We start from the raw sequence: 17,609 nt of genomic DNA, 5'->3' as shown, positions 1-17,609 counted from the left end.
CTGTCCTGCTGACTCAGCTCTCTCCATTGTGTGTGTGTGTGTGTTGTTTTGTTTTAGGCGTCGTGTTACCTGAAGCAGAGCAAGTTCAAGCAGGCCGAGACTCTGTATAAAGAAATCCTCACCCGCGCTCACGAGAGGGAGTTCGGCTCAGTCGACGGTAACACACACACGCGCACACACACACACACACACGCTGACATTTAAACAGTGCAGTCAGTATCCTGTTATTTGCAGAGAGACTCAAACAAACATTCATACGTCCCTGCAGTTTTCTCCTCATGTAAAGGTCAAGATAAAGGTCGATAACGTTCTGTTGTCTGATGATTTTATTTCGTTCTATTTCAGACGTGAACAAACCAATCTGGATGCACGCTGAGGAGAGAGAGGAGCAGAGCAAGGTGACACTCAAACTCAAACAACCAGAAAACTACGGTGGCCTGGAAGTGCAAACCATTATCACAACGCATCCTCCATATCACAAGAACACTCTCAACCTAACTCTAAAACTACAGATGGATTGATGAAAGTGTTTGTGTTCCAGGGGAAGCAGAAGGACGGCTCACCGTTTGGAGAATACGGCGGCTGGTACAAAGCCTGTAAAGTGGACAGGTGACGGTGACACTTTGTGTTTGATTCATCCAGTGTTCGAGGAGAGCGTGAACGTGTGAAATCATCCCGGAATGTGCAAGAAAAATAAGCAGAAATTCATCGAGTGGTTGTTTGGCCCCTGGAATGTTGAGAAATGTTGATCATCAACGTTCTCAAACGTCTTGTTTTTGTCCACAAACCAACAATGATTGTGTTTTAATGATTTCTTTGTTTCATGGATCAAAGAAATGAAGCAAATATTTACGTTTCAGAAGCTGAAACAATCAGAAAAAAGCATCAAACCCATGAATCGTTGACGATTCACTTAGTAATGGATCTACTTTTCTTACCTTAAATTTGCAGGTTTAAATACTTATATTAATGATGACTTTTCACATTTATATGAATATAAATACTTTATTCAGTGTTTAATGTTTGCTTAATTACGTACATGTGCGTATAAATAAGCAGCTGTGGACTGGAAACAGATTTAATGCAAATTATTTAGATCTCTACACGTATATCATACTCACAATAGTCTGATATTCTTCTTTATTATAAGCTGTATGAGTATTTTCTTTTATTTTTCTGCTTTTATTATTGTTGTTGTTGTTTATCTCTAATTCTTTGACCCCCATGTTCCTGCGTCTTTGTCTCTGCAGCCCCACGGTGACGACCACCCTGAAGAACCTGGGCGCTCTCTACAAGCGGCAGGGGAAGTTCGAGGCGGCGGAGACTCTGGAGGAAGCTGCCATGCGTTCCAGAAAACAGGTGAGGCCTCTCTGCCAGTGACGCGGGGACGAAGACGTCACTGAGACGTCACTGAGACGTCACTGAGGGCAGGGAGGGAAAGTGTTGTCTCTCTGGTGTGAAATCATCAGTGAGTGAGGTGATTCTCTGGAGCTGCGGCTTTTTAAACTTCCTCCCGTGGTGGAGATGAGAGGATGCGGTGAAGACGCCCCTGCAGCTAGTGGATTATCACATGACACTGCAGATGACATTTCAGTCTATGAAACAAAAACGAAATGAAAAATGAATTTTTCAACCATTTTCTCAAAGTTTTTCTGTTATTTATAGAAACAGAGAAGAAACAGCAAACTCTTCTTCTTTATTTCATTTCAGTGAGTGAGGATTCGCCACACAACACTCGTCTGTCATAATATTAGTTTTTATAAAAACAGTCTTTACTTGTACAGTTCTGTTCAAAACATGCAAAAACAACGATAATTTTAGGGGATTTATTGGGATTTTTAGCCTCTTTTATCCCAAAAGTCTCCTAAGAGGAACCAGGTCTAATGACTGATCGATCACTAATCGATTACACAATGAATTTTTCTCAGATTTTTCAGCTTCTTCAATGTGAACATTTTCTGGTTTCAAACAAACTGACTCATTTTCTTTCATCGTCTTTACATCGAATCGATTTGATCAGTGTTGAGTTTTATTTTTAATACTAAAAAAACAAGTTTTTTTTTTTAGCTCATTGAAAGTGAATGTTTTCTGGTTTCTTTGCTCCATATGACAAAGAAATCATTGAAAACTGAATGTGGACAAAAAACAAGACGTTTGAGAGCGTCGTCATTTACTGGACTCGATTCTGAGAATAATGGTTGGTTCTCGTCCTGTGTCGCACCATCGCAGACGTTCACTAAATCAAACCTAAGACGAGTAGAAAGGCAACAAAAAGCATGGAGAATAAGATTCATGAGATTGAAAAGGGAAACCAGAGCCGCGTGTCTCATTAAAACTGAATTCACCTTTTTCAACATGTGAACGTTGTGAACGTGTGTCGCGTCTCTTGAATCATTCATGGATCAGAGGAGGTCAGAGGAACCAGAGCGAGCCTCGGGCCTCACGCACACGGCTGCTGTAACACCGTCCAGATTAAGATTTAATGACAACACAGGCTGCTGACGAAAACTCTTTCTTTCATTTCTGAAAACAAAAAAGTCAAATCAGCATCATTTTGGTTGCCTGTGTGCCAAATAATATCATCATAATATTAGTATTTATAAAAACCACACTTTACTTGTGCAGTTCTGTTCCCAACTAAGTTACAAAGTGCTTTATAAGATTTCAAAACAACAATAAAATGATTAAAAAATAAAACATTTACAGCTGGAAATCAGTTTATTTCTTTTATTTCTCTTGAGGGAAACAATTCTTTTGTGTAACTTTAATTTAAAAAGAAAGAAAGAAAAGGATTATATTTTGTGATTGTAATTCTGCTGAGTCATGTTCTGTCACATCTATGACTTTAATATTAAATCATCCAGTCTTCCGGGCCCAGATACTGATGCTGGCTGGCCAGTTTTGGTCCACGGTCCACCAATTGCTGACCGCTGGTCTCAGAGTTATTATGAGAAGTACCGCGGGCCAAATCCAGGATGGTAACAGAAGGATTAAACTGGATTAATCAGAGTGCCAGATCAATGAGAACTCCCTTTTCTAGTAAAAAAAAGGTTTCCACATACACATGAATGGAGAACGCAGCCTCACAGTGTCGTCACACTTTAATGTAGAGACGTGGTTGAAACTTTAAACGGGTCACAAGACTTCAGACTTTTATCACCCTAAATCAAAGTTTACATAACTATTACAGTTTTTACACAATCACAGTTAAGTTTTGTACTTTATTTTTTGTGTTCAGATTTTATGAGTATGTATCCATGAAAAATAATCACAGAAATCTCTAAACTAACTCTCCTCCTGCACACAATTTCCAACCGACACAGACAGTTTTGACATAAAAACGTCGCTGTGGTTGTCATCTAGCCCTGTGTGTTGTTGTCATTTTCATATGACGTGCAGTTTTTCCCAAAATCACCTGAAAGCACAGAGAGTTCTGCTCGAAGCTCCCATTGACTCCCATGTTAAAACTCTGAAAACATGAAGACGACGGTGATTTTAAAACTGTCATTTCTCTGTCAATTCTGTCGAGTTTTTCACAAATTTAAACACGAGGGCTCCTGAAAGTCTCCTGACGCTCACAATCCAAACATTTAATCTGTATCATCAGCCGTTCTTGAAATAGGACAACGTAAAAACACGTTTTCAGTCAGTCTCTCTCTAGTTTTTAAAGGTTGTTTGCATTTATTGCTGCCGTGTGTGTGTGTGTCGATCAGGGTCTGGACAACGCGCACAAGCAGCGCGTGGCCGAGGTCCTGAGCGAGCCCGAGAGCCGCGAGAAGCAGCGCAGCCGCGAGAGCCTGACCTCGGACACGGTCAAGTACGAGAGCGGCCCGGACGGTGGCGAGGAAGTGAGTATGAGCGTCGAGTGGAACGGGGTAAGTACAGTACACAGCCCTGCACGTGTCACTGAGAGTCAACACACACACACACACACGCACACACGCGCGGCCTGTTTGTTTCTGAGCAGAAGCCACGTGAAGAGAAAGGTTTGGTTTAGCGGCTTCAACTTGTTCTTGTAACTCCCCCACACCAAAGTGTCCATAGAGAAAATCCTCGATTTTACATCAGTGGGCACAGGAGTTGTTGATCCGCTGCTCCTTGCGTCAGGAAGTTGTAATAAGTTGTAACGTTGTTCTCGTGCGTCTTCTGTGTTTGAAAAACTCAGTTCAGGTTGACTGTAGTGACACAAAGTGACCACACGGGGCAGCGGTCGACCAGCAGCTCCTGTGTCCCCGCCAGCTAAAAAACGATGATTTTCTCTATGGACTTTGGTGCAGGAGAGTGAGTTTTCTGTTGGAAAAACTCTGTCCAAAGGTGAGATTAAGTCTTAGACATAATCCTATGACGGGTGTGGATTGTGTTATGTGATGAATTTGCCTGAAACAGAAAGAGAAATGTTCTTTCACCTTTAAAGGTCACAAGATTTCTGTTTTCTTACCCATTCAACACGATTCCTGTCCTCCTGATTTACTCTTGACCTTTTATTTTCCGCTCCAGTTTGGTCAGCGGCTTCTGTTGAGAAATGATATTGGTATAATGAGTGAGTTATTATACAATTATACAATAATACATAATAATAAAAGGGCCATTTCCTTCTGTGCTGCACTCATGATGCTGATCGACTGCCGCAGTTCCACACTCGTTGTCTCGACTCTGATCTAGAACTGGGCAAATGATCCTTATTCGTTATATCTACAGTATATATAGTGACATGAGACCAGATTCTGGTCTTAGATCTTGGTGTCTGTGACACTTTTCCCTGGTTTTAAAGGCTGTATATTGAATAAATGAGTGAAATACACTTAATATTACATATATTGGTTAAAAAAATACATGAAATCAACAATTTTTAAAATTTTAAACCAAATTATTGGTGTTGAAGCAGAATTTGACCATATTTATAGTCAATGTTATCATTTCTATTATTAACACACGTAAATGTAAATATCCATTCATTTAACATTAGACACTTGTACTTTTATTATTATTATTTTATTTTGAATTGGCAAACGTTTTTTGAAATAAACGTGCAGATTTATTTACGTGAGTAAACTCTTCGTGAGTCCAGAGAAACAACCTGTGTGCAGCTTTATATCCTCGTATATCTCTAATATATCAGTATAGAGACTAACAACATGTGAGGTGATGATATTCTTTTGCCCAGCCCGACTCTGATTAACAGGACACACAGTAAGAAAGAAGCTGCTGCTGCTGCTGCGTTAGTGTTAACATAAATGTGTCAAATTAAAACACTTCAGTCGTAGCGTAGAGAACTCTTTCCTCCTTAACTTCTTCTCCTGTAGAGGTTTCCCTCACTAATTGTTAAAAGCAGTGCACGTCATCATCATCATCATCATCATCATCGTTACCACTTTTCCCTCCCTCCCTCTCCATGTAACTCCCTCTGCTGCTGCTGCTGCTGCTGCTGCTGCTGCTGCTGCTGCATAATCTCAGTGCATCTGCAGTGTTTTAGTGTTTTCCTTCTCAGCCTCTAGTGACCAAGCAGAACTCACTCAATCACTCACTCACTCTCTCACTCACTCACTCAGCATCTCTGTCCTGCTGCTGCTGCCTCTGCTCCCATAGCAACAGTCGTCAATAGCCCAGTGAACAACCAATCAGCAGTCGTCTCCTCCTCCTCCTGTAACTGTGACCGTAGCTTTGGGAGGTTTGGTGTGACACACACACACACACACACACACACACACACACACACACACACACACACACACACACACACACACACACACACACACACACAAAGTGTCACTCCTGCAGCTGATCTCTGGATCGCTGGTCTCATCTGGACAGAGCTGTCGCTGGAAGAGCGCGTCGATAACATGTGTTTTCGTTTAATTGACGAGTGAAGGGAAAACGCAGCGTCATGCTGTGTTCACAGGACGGCCAGTCAGTGTTGAGATTCTCCGAGTGACGTCACGTACTGTACTTTCATAAGAATAATAATAATAATAACTATTATTATTATTATTATTATTATTATTAATTGTTGTAATAATAATAACAATAATAATAATAATAATAATGATAATTGCACCAACGTTTCCACAACAGAGACAAAGTGTCGTGCACACACAGAAATGACAACTTCACGTCTGTGCGACAGTTACTCGGCGAGTCATGGATTCATCGTCGCGTTCACAGACGCAGCAGTGAACACATGAACACGTCCAGGGATCAGCAGCGTCAGTGACTTCCTCTGACTCCACACGGGCTCTGTACTGTACTCTCTACTCGTGTGTGTGTGTACTCTTCATGTACTGTGTGTATTTCTCTCTCTTTGCCTCTGTATATGAACTCTTCTTTATTCTCTCTCTCTCTGATCTTTCATTCCTTTCTTCTTCTTCTTCATCATCACGTCAGCAGCCAGTGAGCAAAGTAAATTAGAACCAAAAAAAAAACCTTAATTTTCCACGTATGACTGAAAGAATAAATGCTGAAAATACATAAAAATTGTGCAAATGTATTGACGTTGTTAAATAAAGTGAGAAAATGTTTCTAATTTGAGATTCATGGAGGAAAACACTGTATAATAATGTATAACATAAGAGTGATTCATTGAAGTTAGGATGTTATTTAAGAGCTAAAAACACATTTTAATGAAGGAAGTCGTAAAAACATCAAAGTCAATATCAATAAAAGACCGTTTTCTTACACATACTCAGCCAAAGAGTAGATTAATGACTATTTTAAATGATAATAAACGACATGTAAATGATGTTCAGTAAGGATGTGGCTGCTGTCGTGTGTCTCCTCCTCCTCTCTCCTCTCTCCTCCTCCTCTCTGCTCTCCTTCTCTTCTCTCTATGTTGTCGTTTAATAACTTTTAATAATCAATCATTTGTGTCTCAGACTCCAGTTTTTCTCCAGCATCTTTAAACGGTGCTAAAGCTCCACCTAGTGGCACACAGTGGGGATTACGTCACATTTACACATACAAATCAATCAAAACAAGACAAATGAGATTTATTCCTCTGATAATCTGACTGCAGATTATGTCTTTCCGTTTCTCTACTTTATGTACGACTTTTTAAGAGGTTTGTAGAAAAATCTGACCTGGCCTTTCAAAATAAAAGACTGGACCTGCAGTGTGTGGTTTACAGTCAAATTATTAATCTGATTCTTCCAGATCATGATGTTTGAACTGAAATGGACATTTTTAAAGTCTTTAATCTGGATTAATCTTCCGTTAGTGAGTCACAGTCACTTTACATGTGGTGGAGAAATGCTGCGTCTGAGCTGTGTAATCTGACGTTAATCAAATCATTTCTCCCTCTTTAATCCGTATTAATCCGTGTGTCTTTTCTCCTCCTCCTTCTCCTTCACTGTTAATCCCTCCCTCTGTCTCTTCTTCTCCTCCTCCTCCTCCTCCTCTTCCTGCTCTGGTGCTGTTTGACAGACTTAACTCCAGATGCCTTGTATCGGTTCTAATCTGAAACAAACAAACTTGTCTTCTGCATGAACGGACGCTTCGCCTCGTCGTCGCTCCTCAACTCTTGGGCTTTTGCAGTTTTCTTCAGATCCTCCTCCTCCTCCTCCTCCTCTTCCTCTCTTTTCCTGCTCTGGACTGATGGTGTCTCTCTGTCTCTCTCTCTGTCTCTCTCTCTCTGCCGGGGTTTTTCTGGTGTTGAAGGTGTTTACTGGACTTTTAATGGGAAATGTCTGCTTTTCACACCATAATATCACATGACTATTAAAGATATTCACATGTTTGTCAGGCCCCTCCCCTCTAACACCAGAAGGAAAGTCAGAAATCGGAACAATATTCATCGGAAATGCACAAAAATAAACGTGATGCAGGATCTTTAAAGGTTAAATAGAAGAAGAAATATGAATACACTGACACTGCTTATTAAATGTAAAGGTTAACATAAGATTAACTGTAGTTGATAAATCTCAAGTTTTTCTTTGTTGTTGTATTTTGTAAATGAATGTATTTGGATTTTAGTGACTTTAAAAGCTCAGATAGATCATTTCAGCTCCTCGTCTTCAGGCATTTTATTTATTGACAAAACAAAGTAGAAGATGAATCAGGGACGAATAAAATCGCTTCTGTAAATAATAATAATAATAATAATAATAACCTTAAATTACAGTATTTAGTAACAACGACCACAAACATGATTAAGGTCAATATTTTGTTTGGATTAAAAAGAGATTAAAAAAAAGCATCTTATGTACAAAATCTGATGAATGGAACACGGAAACTAAAAATACAAACGAGTCGTGTCCTGTTTATCCTGCTTCATGAAATCATTCCCATCAAACGTCTTAATATCATGACTCGGCTTCTAGTGACTCAGCACGCTGTAAATAAATAAACAAATAAATAAACAAATAAATAAACAAATAAATAACACGGGCGTCTGCATGATGGACCGTGCCTCTGTAGGTTAGAGTTTAGTCGTCGTCGTCGTCGCTGTGTGATGATCCGCGTCATGCCAACAATAACAAAACAAAGCGGGGCGTCGCGTCACCATGGAGACGACACAGGAGGCGGGATTTGACGAGAGAGAAGTTGTTTTTGGTCCCTTCACGTGTTAATTGGCTCCTCTCCTGTATGTTAGATGTAATACCAGGCTCTGTGGGCGGGGGGCACTGTTGCACATGTTGAAGTAAAACAGAACTCTTCTTCTTCTTCTTCTTCTGTGTTTCTGTCCCCGTTTGTGCATCTGAACAATATTTGTCTTTCTAAACTTCTAATAAAAACCTGAACTCACTCGCTCACCTCAACCTGAGCCTGTCGCTTCTTTGTGTGTGTGTGTGTGTGTGTGTGCCTTCGTCATCATCATCATCATCATCATCGTCAGCAGCAGCATTATTCAGCATCTGTTCATTAACTGGCTGCAGCTGGAACTAACTCATCAAAATCATAGAAAAATGATTTTCCAACTTTAATTCTTACAAAACTCAGCCAGTTATTTCTCATCAAATTCAAAAGAATCAAATGTGATTTGAGCAAATTCATATCTGATAAATATTTATTGCTTATCAAATTCAGTGAAAGCCTGTTGAATGTTATCAGATTGTATCTCACCAAATCTCTTATAAATGTTTATCTTATCAAATCTTCCAAAATTCACCAAATAAAATATAAAAATAATATACAAAATACCAAATTGTATCTTGGAAAACCTTTTCCAAACATGCAGAACACAACAAATTATATCTGATTCAAGTTGATATCATCAAATCACATCATAACATGTCCAACGTCGTTTTAGCAAATTGTATCAAATCATCACTTTTTTTTTAGTATAAAATATTGTAAAAATGTATAAAAGATTGTCAAAATGAGTCACTTGTCAAATGATGATGTTATCTTATGGAATCGTAACTCTTATCAAATCTTATCCCATCACATCAAACTTATTTCATTCTATCAAGTCTTGTTTATGTTTTATCTAATACTGTGAAAGAGTATAAATAAATATAAAATCTCTTATCAAATATTAGTGTAAAACATCAAATCTGGTCCCATTTGTCACAAGTTAAGTAAAATCCTATTGAATTCTATCAGATTATATTTTCCCTAATCTGTCAAATTTTATAATATTCAGTCATTTTCCTCATGTCATCATAAATCAAAACTCATGATGACATGAATGAATGAATGAAACGGTGCATATAATGTAAATCTATGTGAAGTTTTAGTTTAGTTTCACTGTTGATGTTAGAGTTTGGTGAAACGACAACAACGACAACAACAACAACAACAACGACACACAGAGGTGATGAGGTTTCACAAGTTTACACTCAAACACACGACGACAGTGACATGAATCATCTTCATGTTTCAGACCATGTTTACATTCTCTCTATGTTGTTCATGTACATAGAAACCCTGTGTGTGGGGGTGTGTAACCCTGTGCAGCTCCTGTGATTGTGTGTGTGTGTGTGTGTGTGTGTGTGTGTGTGTGTGTGCCCCTGTGATTGTGATTGTGTGTGTGTGTGTAACCCTGTGCAGCTCCTGTGATTGTGTGTGTGTGTGTGTAACCCTGTGCAGCTCCTGTGATTGTGTGTGTGTGTAACCCTGTGCAGCTCCTGTGATGTGTGTGTGTGTGTGTAACCCTGTGCAGCTCCTGTTGTTGTGTGTGTGTGTGTGTGTGTGTGTGTGTGTGTGTGTGTGTGTGTGTGTGGGTGTGTAACCCAGCTCCTGTGATTGTGTGTGTGTGTGTGTAACCCTGTGCAGCTCCTGTGATTGTGTGTGTGTGTGTGTAACCCTGTGCAGCTCCTGTGATTGTGTGTGTGTGTGTGTGTGTGTGTGTGTGTGTGTGTGGTGTGTAACCCTGTGCAGCCCTGTGATTGTGTGTGTGTGTGTGTGTGTGTGTGTGTGTGTGTGTGTGTAACCCTGTGCAGCTCCTGTGATTGTGTGTGTGTAACCCTGTGCACCCCTGTGTGTGTGGGTGTGTAACCCTGTGCACCTGTGTGTGTGGGTGTGTAACCTGTGCACCCCTGTTGTGTGTGGGTGTGTAACCCCTGTGTGTGTGTGTGTAACCCTGTGTGTGTGGGTGTGTGTGTGTAACCCTGTGCACCTGTGTGTGTGGGTGTGTAACCCTGTAGCCCCTGTGTATGTGTGTGTGTGTGTGTGTGTAACCCTGTGCAGCCCGTGTGGGTGTGTAACCCTGTGGGTGTGTGTGTGTGTGTGTGTGTGGCAGGTGTGTGTGTGTGTGTTGTGTGTGTGTGTGTGTGTGAGTGCGTAACCCTGTGCAGCTCGTGTGTGTGTGTGTGTGTGTGTGTGTGTGTGTGTGGTGGTGTGTGTGTGTGTGTGTGTGTGTGTGTGTGTGTGTGTGTGTGTGTGTGGTGTAACTCTGTGCAGCCCGTGTGTGTGTGTGTGCCCTGTAAGCCCTGTGTGTGTGTGTGTGTGTGTGTGTGTGTGTGTGTGTGTGTGTGTGTTGTGTGTGTGGGTGTGTAACCCTGTGCAGCTCCTGTGTGTGTGCAACCCTGTGCAGCCCCTGTGTGTGTGGGTGTGTAACCCTGTGCAGCTCCTGTGTGTGTGCAACCCTGTGCAGCCCCTGTGTGTGTGGGTGTGTAACCCTGTGGCGTCTCCCCTCAGGACGGCTCCGGCTCCCTGAAGAGAAGCGGCTCCTTCAGTAAACTGCGAGCGTCGATCCGTCGCAGCAGCGAGAAGCTCGTGCGTAAGCTGAAAGGCGGCGGCTCGTCGCCACGAGACAGCGAGCCTAAAAACCCCGGGTAACTATCTCACCCACAAAAAACCTCACCCACAAAAAAACCTCCCCCTCACTCTGACACGTGACTGACGCTAACGCGGTGAAGGACGAGTCGCTGCACGGAGACTCTGCTGGTGGTGAAACTCTGAAGCTGTTTGCACATGAAATGATGGAAAAGGAGCTTTTTGTTTTTTTTCCTCCTGTCGTTTACACATCGGGCCTTTTTTTGTTTTTATTTCACTTTGCATGAGCTGAGCTGTCTTTACTCACATCGTCATCACACATTTAACAAACTGGAACTGAGAATTCAGCCCATTTACAGGGAAAAAAAAGGAAATATCTCAGAGTTTTCCTCTTGGAAAGCTGTCAAATTATGGGAATCTGTCATAATATTTGACAACTATAGTATCATTAACGTTTTAATATTTTTAACACCTCAAACAAGTTTTATCATCTGAAAAGTTCAACTTTGTTCACTTTAGTTTGAAATAACTTCAGTCAGTCAGGTGTTTGAAATTAAAGTCAATTTTTAACACATCATCAGCACAGGAACAGAACTTCTTTCCCTGTATGAACAGTTTTTCAAAATAAAATGTCTTGATATATGCAAAACCCTCCCACAAAGACTCTCACCACGTTTGTATGTACTGTATATAGATATAGTTACATGTGTATATATATATATATATACATATATACAGTATATATATACATAATAACCAAAAATGAAGAAGAAAACACTGACGTTGTTTTACTTTTCTAAAAACAGTGTTTTAGGACTCAACATGTGGACAAAAATACATAAAGATTAATATTTGAAAATGTTATGAATACATAAAAGTTGGTTTCATTTGCTCAAATACTAATAATAAAGTGTGTGGAGGTGAAATAAGATTGAATAGCTTCAGGAAAAATTATGAAATCGGTCAAATTTGGTCGAAAAGGTTGAGGAAAAAAGTGTGAGAAGAAAGATATTCTGGAAAAGTGCCATGATGTTCAGATTGTAAATATTTTCATTTAAAAAAAATGTGGCAAACAATGTAATAAAACAAAAGAAGTCCAAGATTTAAGGCACTTTGTCAAACTAAGAATGAAGCAAACGTTACCAATCTGAAATTGTGTAAAAAATAAATTAAAAAAGTTAAGTTTTATACATACATTTTGTAAAAGTGAATAAAATGTCTCTCAATCGTCTTCAAACCATGAAAAACAACAATAAAACAACATAATCTGTCAGATTTCTCCTGTTTTACCTGCCGCTGGCTCTGATTCTCTGTGGTTTAGAATAAAAAGAGAAAACCAAAGTGATTTTTCCTCACAGACGATGACGTGTAGAAAAGACACAAACTACTAATGTCTGCTTGTGGAAGAGTCTTTATGTTTTTATTTGGACTATTTCTTTCAACCTGTTTGAAAAATACTTCCCTTTTACTCTGCTTTGGTCTTTTTATCTTTTATTTTGGACTCTGGAAACAAACTTGCATGGCTGTTTTTTTGTTTTTGTTTTTGTTGATGTGATGCCGTGTTGAAGGTTTATTTATGAATAAATATGGTTTTATTTGAACGTCTCCTCGCATGCTTCGTCTCTGTGGTTTCCTCTTTCCTCTTCTTCTCTGTGGCTCAGTGGGGGGGGCGGGGCGATGGATGTGATGACCTCACTCTGATGTCATCATCATCATCATCATCATCATTATGGCCAATCTGCTCTCAATAAACACCAGCTCAAGTCTACGACATCTTAAGAACATGTTCACGTCTTTATCTTTAACTGTGAGACTGAAGTTTGTAAAGCGCTCACTCTCCCACACCAAAGTCCACAGAGAAAATCACTGATTTTAACATCACACACACACACACACACACACACACAGGAGTTGTCTTATTTTGACACTTTGGCATTAAGAATCCTTTGTTTAGATTGACCTCAGTGACACAAAGTGACCACACGAGGCAGCAGTGGACCAGCAGTGTCACTGGTTTTCTCTATGGGCTTTGGTGTGAGAGAACGAGGATTAAACACATGATTGTGCTTCCGGTGTGTGACCTTTAACCTTTTCAAAACTTCATTAACATGGTGAGGTTCTGGTTTTGTTGTTGTTGTTGTTGTTGTTGACACTAACACCTGTGTGTCATAAACATGTCATTAACACACACTGAACTTTAACCCCTCCCACCTGACTCTCCACCTCACCCCCTCCTCCCTCCCTCCCTCCCTCCCTGCATGTCACTGACCCGGTGCAGCATGAAGCGAGCGAGCTCACTGGGCGTTCTTAACGTGGCGGACAAGGCTGTGAGCGACCACTACCAAGTAAGACCCTGAGACACGTTTGTTTTTAAACGTCCTGCTGATGTGTTCAAGTAAAAAAACATTCAAATAACTTATTCTAGAGAAAGATTTGAAATGTATGAGTCTCAAAGTTTGACAGATGTTTTAATTAAACAATGAAATGATGATTTACCAAACCTGGAAACTAAATTATAATTTATATAAAAAATATACTCTTTTAACCATAAATTAAAAAAAAGAATCAAAAAGGATTTAAAAAAATAAGCTGTTCAGATACTTTTCTCTGCTCTTCTTTTTCATCTTCTCTTAATTTGTCGCAGATTATTTCACTAATAAGAGTAAAAGCATCGTTGTGCTAACGTGCTAACTTCACACCGTCGTCGTTTTATGTTTGCGTTACGTAAACAGCTTGAATTATGTTGTAAAATCCACAGTAAAATATTCCCATAAACAACGGGACTTTTTTTTCTCTTACAGGAACGAAATAATCGTCTGAGGAAAAGTCGCGACCTGAGCGCTAGCCACACTGACCTGGCGCATTGAAGGTGACAGGGGGGGCGGAGCCTGTTAGGTCACAGGAAGTGGTGAGGACAGACTTTCTGTGCTGAGTCATTGATTTGACCAACCGCTGTAAAAAGAAACAAAACATAAGAAATACGTCAAACGCTTTCACCGCACTTTGAAAGATTTGTTCTCTTGCAGCGAGTTTCTGGTGTTTTTACGTTGTTTTTGTTTGTTGATGAATGAAGACTTTTGCTTTTGAAGTTCTATGTTTACATTTTTGAAATTGATGTTTTGCTGCTCCGAAGTTTTTTCTGAAATAAGCCTCGGGAATATCCGAGCTCCGCGGTAAAATAACGTAAAATAAAGGCGAGGCTTTCTCAGGACGGAGGCTTTAGTTTCACACACTGACTGCAAACTTCATTATCTCTCCACACTTTTACGCAAAAACAAAAAAGATAATCCAGGTTTATGTATGAAACAAAATACTCGACAACACTTTTACCACGAGAGTGAAGTTTTACAAATCCAACCAAAAAAGTTTATGCAAAACCTATTTAAAGAAAGTTATTATTGTATAAAAAATATTGCTGGATAAATAATGTAAGAATTATCATAAATCATCGTAAACCAGCGATTCTTAAAAGAACCAAAGAAGTGGAGTTGAATTTACGTTCACTCTGCAAACACATTCACTTTTACTACATTTTACTACGTTATCGTCTTAAAGTGGTGACGGACTTGAATAAGTTTAATTTGTCAGAATTTGAGGTTAAAGTGATGTAAGCGCCGTTTTTCGCAGTTTTGTGTGTACGAGATTTAAAGATTCTTAAAGCGGGTTTATTCACTTTACAGACCGCTGAGTCATGCTGGGACACCAGCGTCTATCGCTGCCGTGAATGATGACTGTGCATTTTCACTGGATTCGCCTCTATGCAGACGATGTTCAACAAAACCTTCACAAGCTCAGAAAATAACTTTACTCTTCAATCTTAAGAGAAAGTCTCTTAAGTCTAAGTGGTTCTTCTAAAGTAAGGCTAAATTGTCGGGTTTGACTGGATTATCTTAATCTGGGAACAAAAATCAATGAATTCATACATTATTTTTATATTTTCAGCGATTATGTTTGGACCAACACTTTCTCTTAGGATTGAACAGGACAATTATTTTTTGTATTTTGAAAACACTCTCACATTTAACTTTTTTTGTTATTATATTTTAACGTTTAAAAAAAACAAAAAACCAATTTATTATTATAACATTTCTAGGGAATTGTTGGTACTTTATTAAACCCTGTAGGTAAGTTTCTGGTCAGATCATACCTGATAAAATTCTGAATTCTACGATAGACCTTTAAAAAAATGTGAAATGCAAAAAAATCCAAAAAGTTTGTCCATGACTGGAAGAAGTTTGATAACGAACAAGAAACTGTAAACTCTGTAAATATCAGGCTAACAGAAGAAACCACAACTTTAAGGTTATTTTTAAATTATGCAAAAAATGTTAGCGTTATTTTTTCTCACAGACGTTGGATACGCGTGTATTTCGTTTGTTTTTGTTTTCTGCAGGGCTGTGCAATAAGCTTTTGTCTGACGTGTTCTTAAATTTGCTTGAACAAATCTTTACATCTCACACTTTGAATTCCAATTCTTAAACCTGATGTTAGCTTCGTGTCGTGTGATTCTTTACGTTCTCGTTTACGAGTTTATGTGAAGGTTTTCATTCCAACACTTTATAATGTAACGTTTCAGCTTTTTAAATAAAAAATTCATTTTGGTTGGTTTCCCAAATAAATAATAATATAAAAACATACACGAAGCCCTGAAATGTAAATTAACAGTAGATTTAATAACTTACAACATTTATAGTTGCATTTATAGTTACCTGCAATAATTTAGTCAGTGATTTTTTTTTAAATGTCAAATATCTCATTTTTAGATGTTTGTTGACTGTTGATCAGTCGGTTCATCGACCTGCTTCCAGCTCTTATTTCTAAATCTCTCTCGTCTTAATGTAGAATCTCCACAAAGTATCGAGGCACATAAATAACGTAATAAACGTTGGATAGTTTCAGTGGGCAACGACTTAAACAAACAGGAATTTCTGAAAGTTGTTGAAAGAAGAACAAAAATACAAAACTAAATAAAACAATAGTTACATATTTTTATTTGTTACAGTTTGTTGCAGAAGAAGTGGAGGCTCATTTCTCAGCATTTTGCAAATAAATAAGAATTTAAATAAAGATATATATATATATATATATATAAAAAAAATTCCTTAAACCCAATAAAACTGATAAAATAAAATAAATAAGTTCAACTACGGAAACAAAGAAAGGCCAAAAATAGTCACATACTTTATAGGACAGACCTGTTAATTCTGCCTTCCGTAGTTTTACTTATAAATACTTTATAAGTGATCGTTGGACAAAAGCGAAGCGTCGTCGGCGTACGCATTGTTCCTGCTCACACACACATGTCGCGCTTGTACAGAGAAAATCCAACAAAAACAGAAGGAAAATCCTGAAATGAAATGATTTCTGAGTGAGGACGATGACTATGGAGCTGATGATTACGATGATGACATGAATGTAAATGTGTGATTAATGAGAGCACAGTAGTTTTTTGTCGATTTTGTTTGTGAAGGTAAATTTCAGTCTCTTATCTTATTTTTTCCTTATTTGTGTTTTCTCCTCTCGTGTGTGTGGACCACGTTGTCGTGTGTGATGTGTGAACTCTCATGCGAGGGTTTAAACTCAGTGTCGCCCCCTATCACCCTATAATTGAACTGCAGGTAAATGTAAAAAAATTCAAAACAAAAGCAAAATTGTTTTGATTTTGTCAAATATTTCCAGTGTATGATCACATACATAAAATAAATACAATTTTGGATGTATTGATGTCTGGTTGCCATGGCAACATACTGCTGCTCCCTCCACTAATGAGCTCCTAAAAAATGTGTAATTTTATAATAAAACCTTTTTTCCCCCTCTGTGTTAAATGTGTGTTCACAGTAAATAAATGTTTCCTGGTTGAGACTGGCATTAATGATACAACCTGTCCTTTATTACACCTGCACATCACACTCACACACACATACTAATTATGAGTTGTTTTTTTAAATCTCTTATTTCGTTGTATTAAATACACATGAAGAATAAAGTGATTAAAGAAAATGAGTTACCTCGTGTCTCTAGATTATAATAAAAAGTAATATAATATAATGTTTTGTCTGTACTGTACTTAATAAACATATTTAAAATGCTTAAATAAAGCTTTTATTCTGTTAATCAATTTTCTTGGAAAATGTGAGAAATACATATTATATAATATAATTATTATTATTTTGTATTATACTATTTTGTATTATTACTCAACGGTCAGTTGACCTGACCGTCTAGTAAGTATATATTTTTATTAGGAAAGGTGGATGTAGTTTAGTTAAAAACGTTTAAAAAAGAAAGTTATTAGTTATTATTATATATTATATTATTATTATTATTATTATTACAGTAAATTCTTCAGGTACAATGAAACTGCAGAAGGTGCAAAAATATGAAATAAAAATATGAAATGTAACAAACAAATAAAAATAAGATTGAACAAAAATCTAGAATAAAATATAAAAATAAGA

General features: G+C 38.4%; 1 protein-coding gene across 1 annotated transcript in view; it reads left to right on the top strand.

The window, feature by feature from the left end:
• Positions 1 to 15,190, top strand: part of klc1a (kinesin light chain 1a) — a 36,550-nt gene extending 21,360 nt beyond the window's left edge. The window contains 8 exon segments of the mRNA XM_044046861.1: positions 1 to 157; positions 346 to 398; positions 542 to 609; positions 1,251 to 1,359; positions 3,714 to 3,875; positions 11,074 to 11,210; positions 13,430 to 13,496; positions 13,953 to 15,190. The exon segment at positions 1 to 157 is cut by the window's left edge and continues 33 nt beyond it. Of these exon segments, the coding sequence (XP_043902796.1) occupies positions 1 to 157; positions 346 to 398; positions 542 to 609; positions 1,251 to 1,359; positions 3,714 to 3,875; positions 11,074 to 11,210; positions 13,430 to 13,496; positions 13,953 to 14,018 (819 nt within the window). The 3' untranslated portion in view covers positions 14,019 to 15,190.
• Positions 15,191 to 17,609: the final 2,419 nt, after the last annotated feature.

This window comes from Solea senegalensis, linkage group LG16 (genome assembly GCF_019176455.1).
Source record: "Solea senegalensis isolate Sse05_10M linkage group LG16, IFAPA_SoseM_1, whole genome shotgun sequence".
NCBI classification, from domain to species: domain Eukaryota; kingdom Metazoa; phylum Chordata; class Actinopteri; order Pleuronectiformes; family Soleidae; genus Solea; species Solea senegalensis.
Note: the sequence above shows the minus strand (reverse complement) of the source record. Positions and strands in the feature narration are given on the sequence as shown.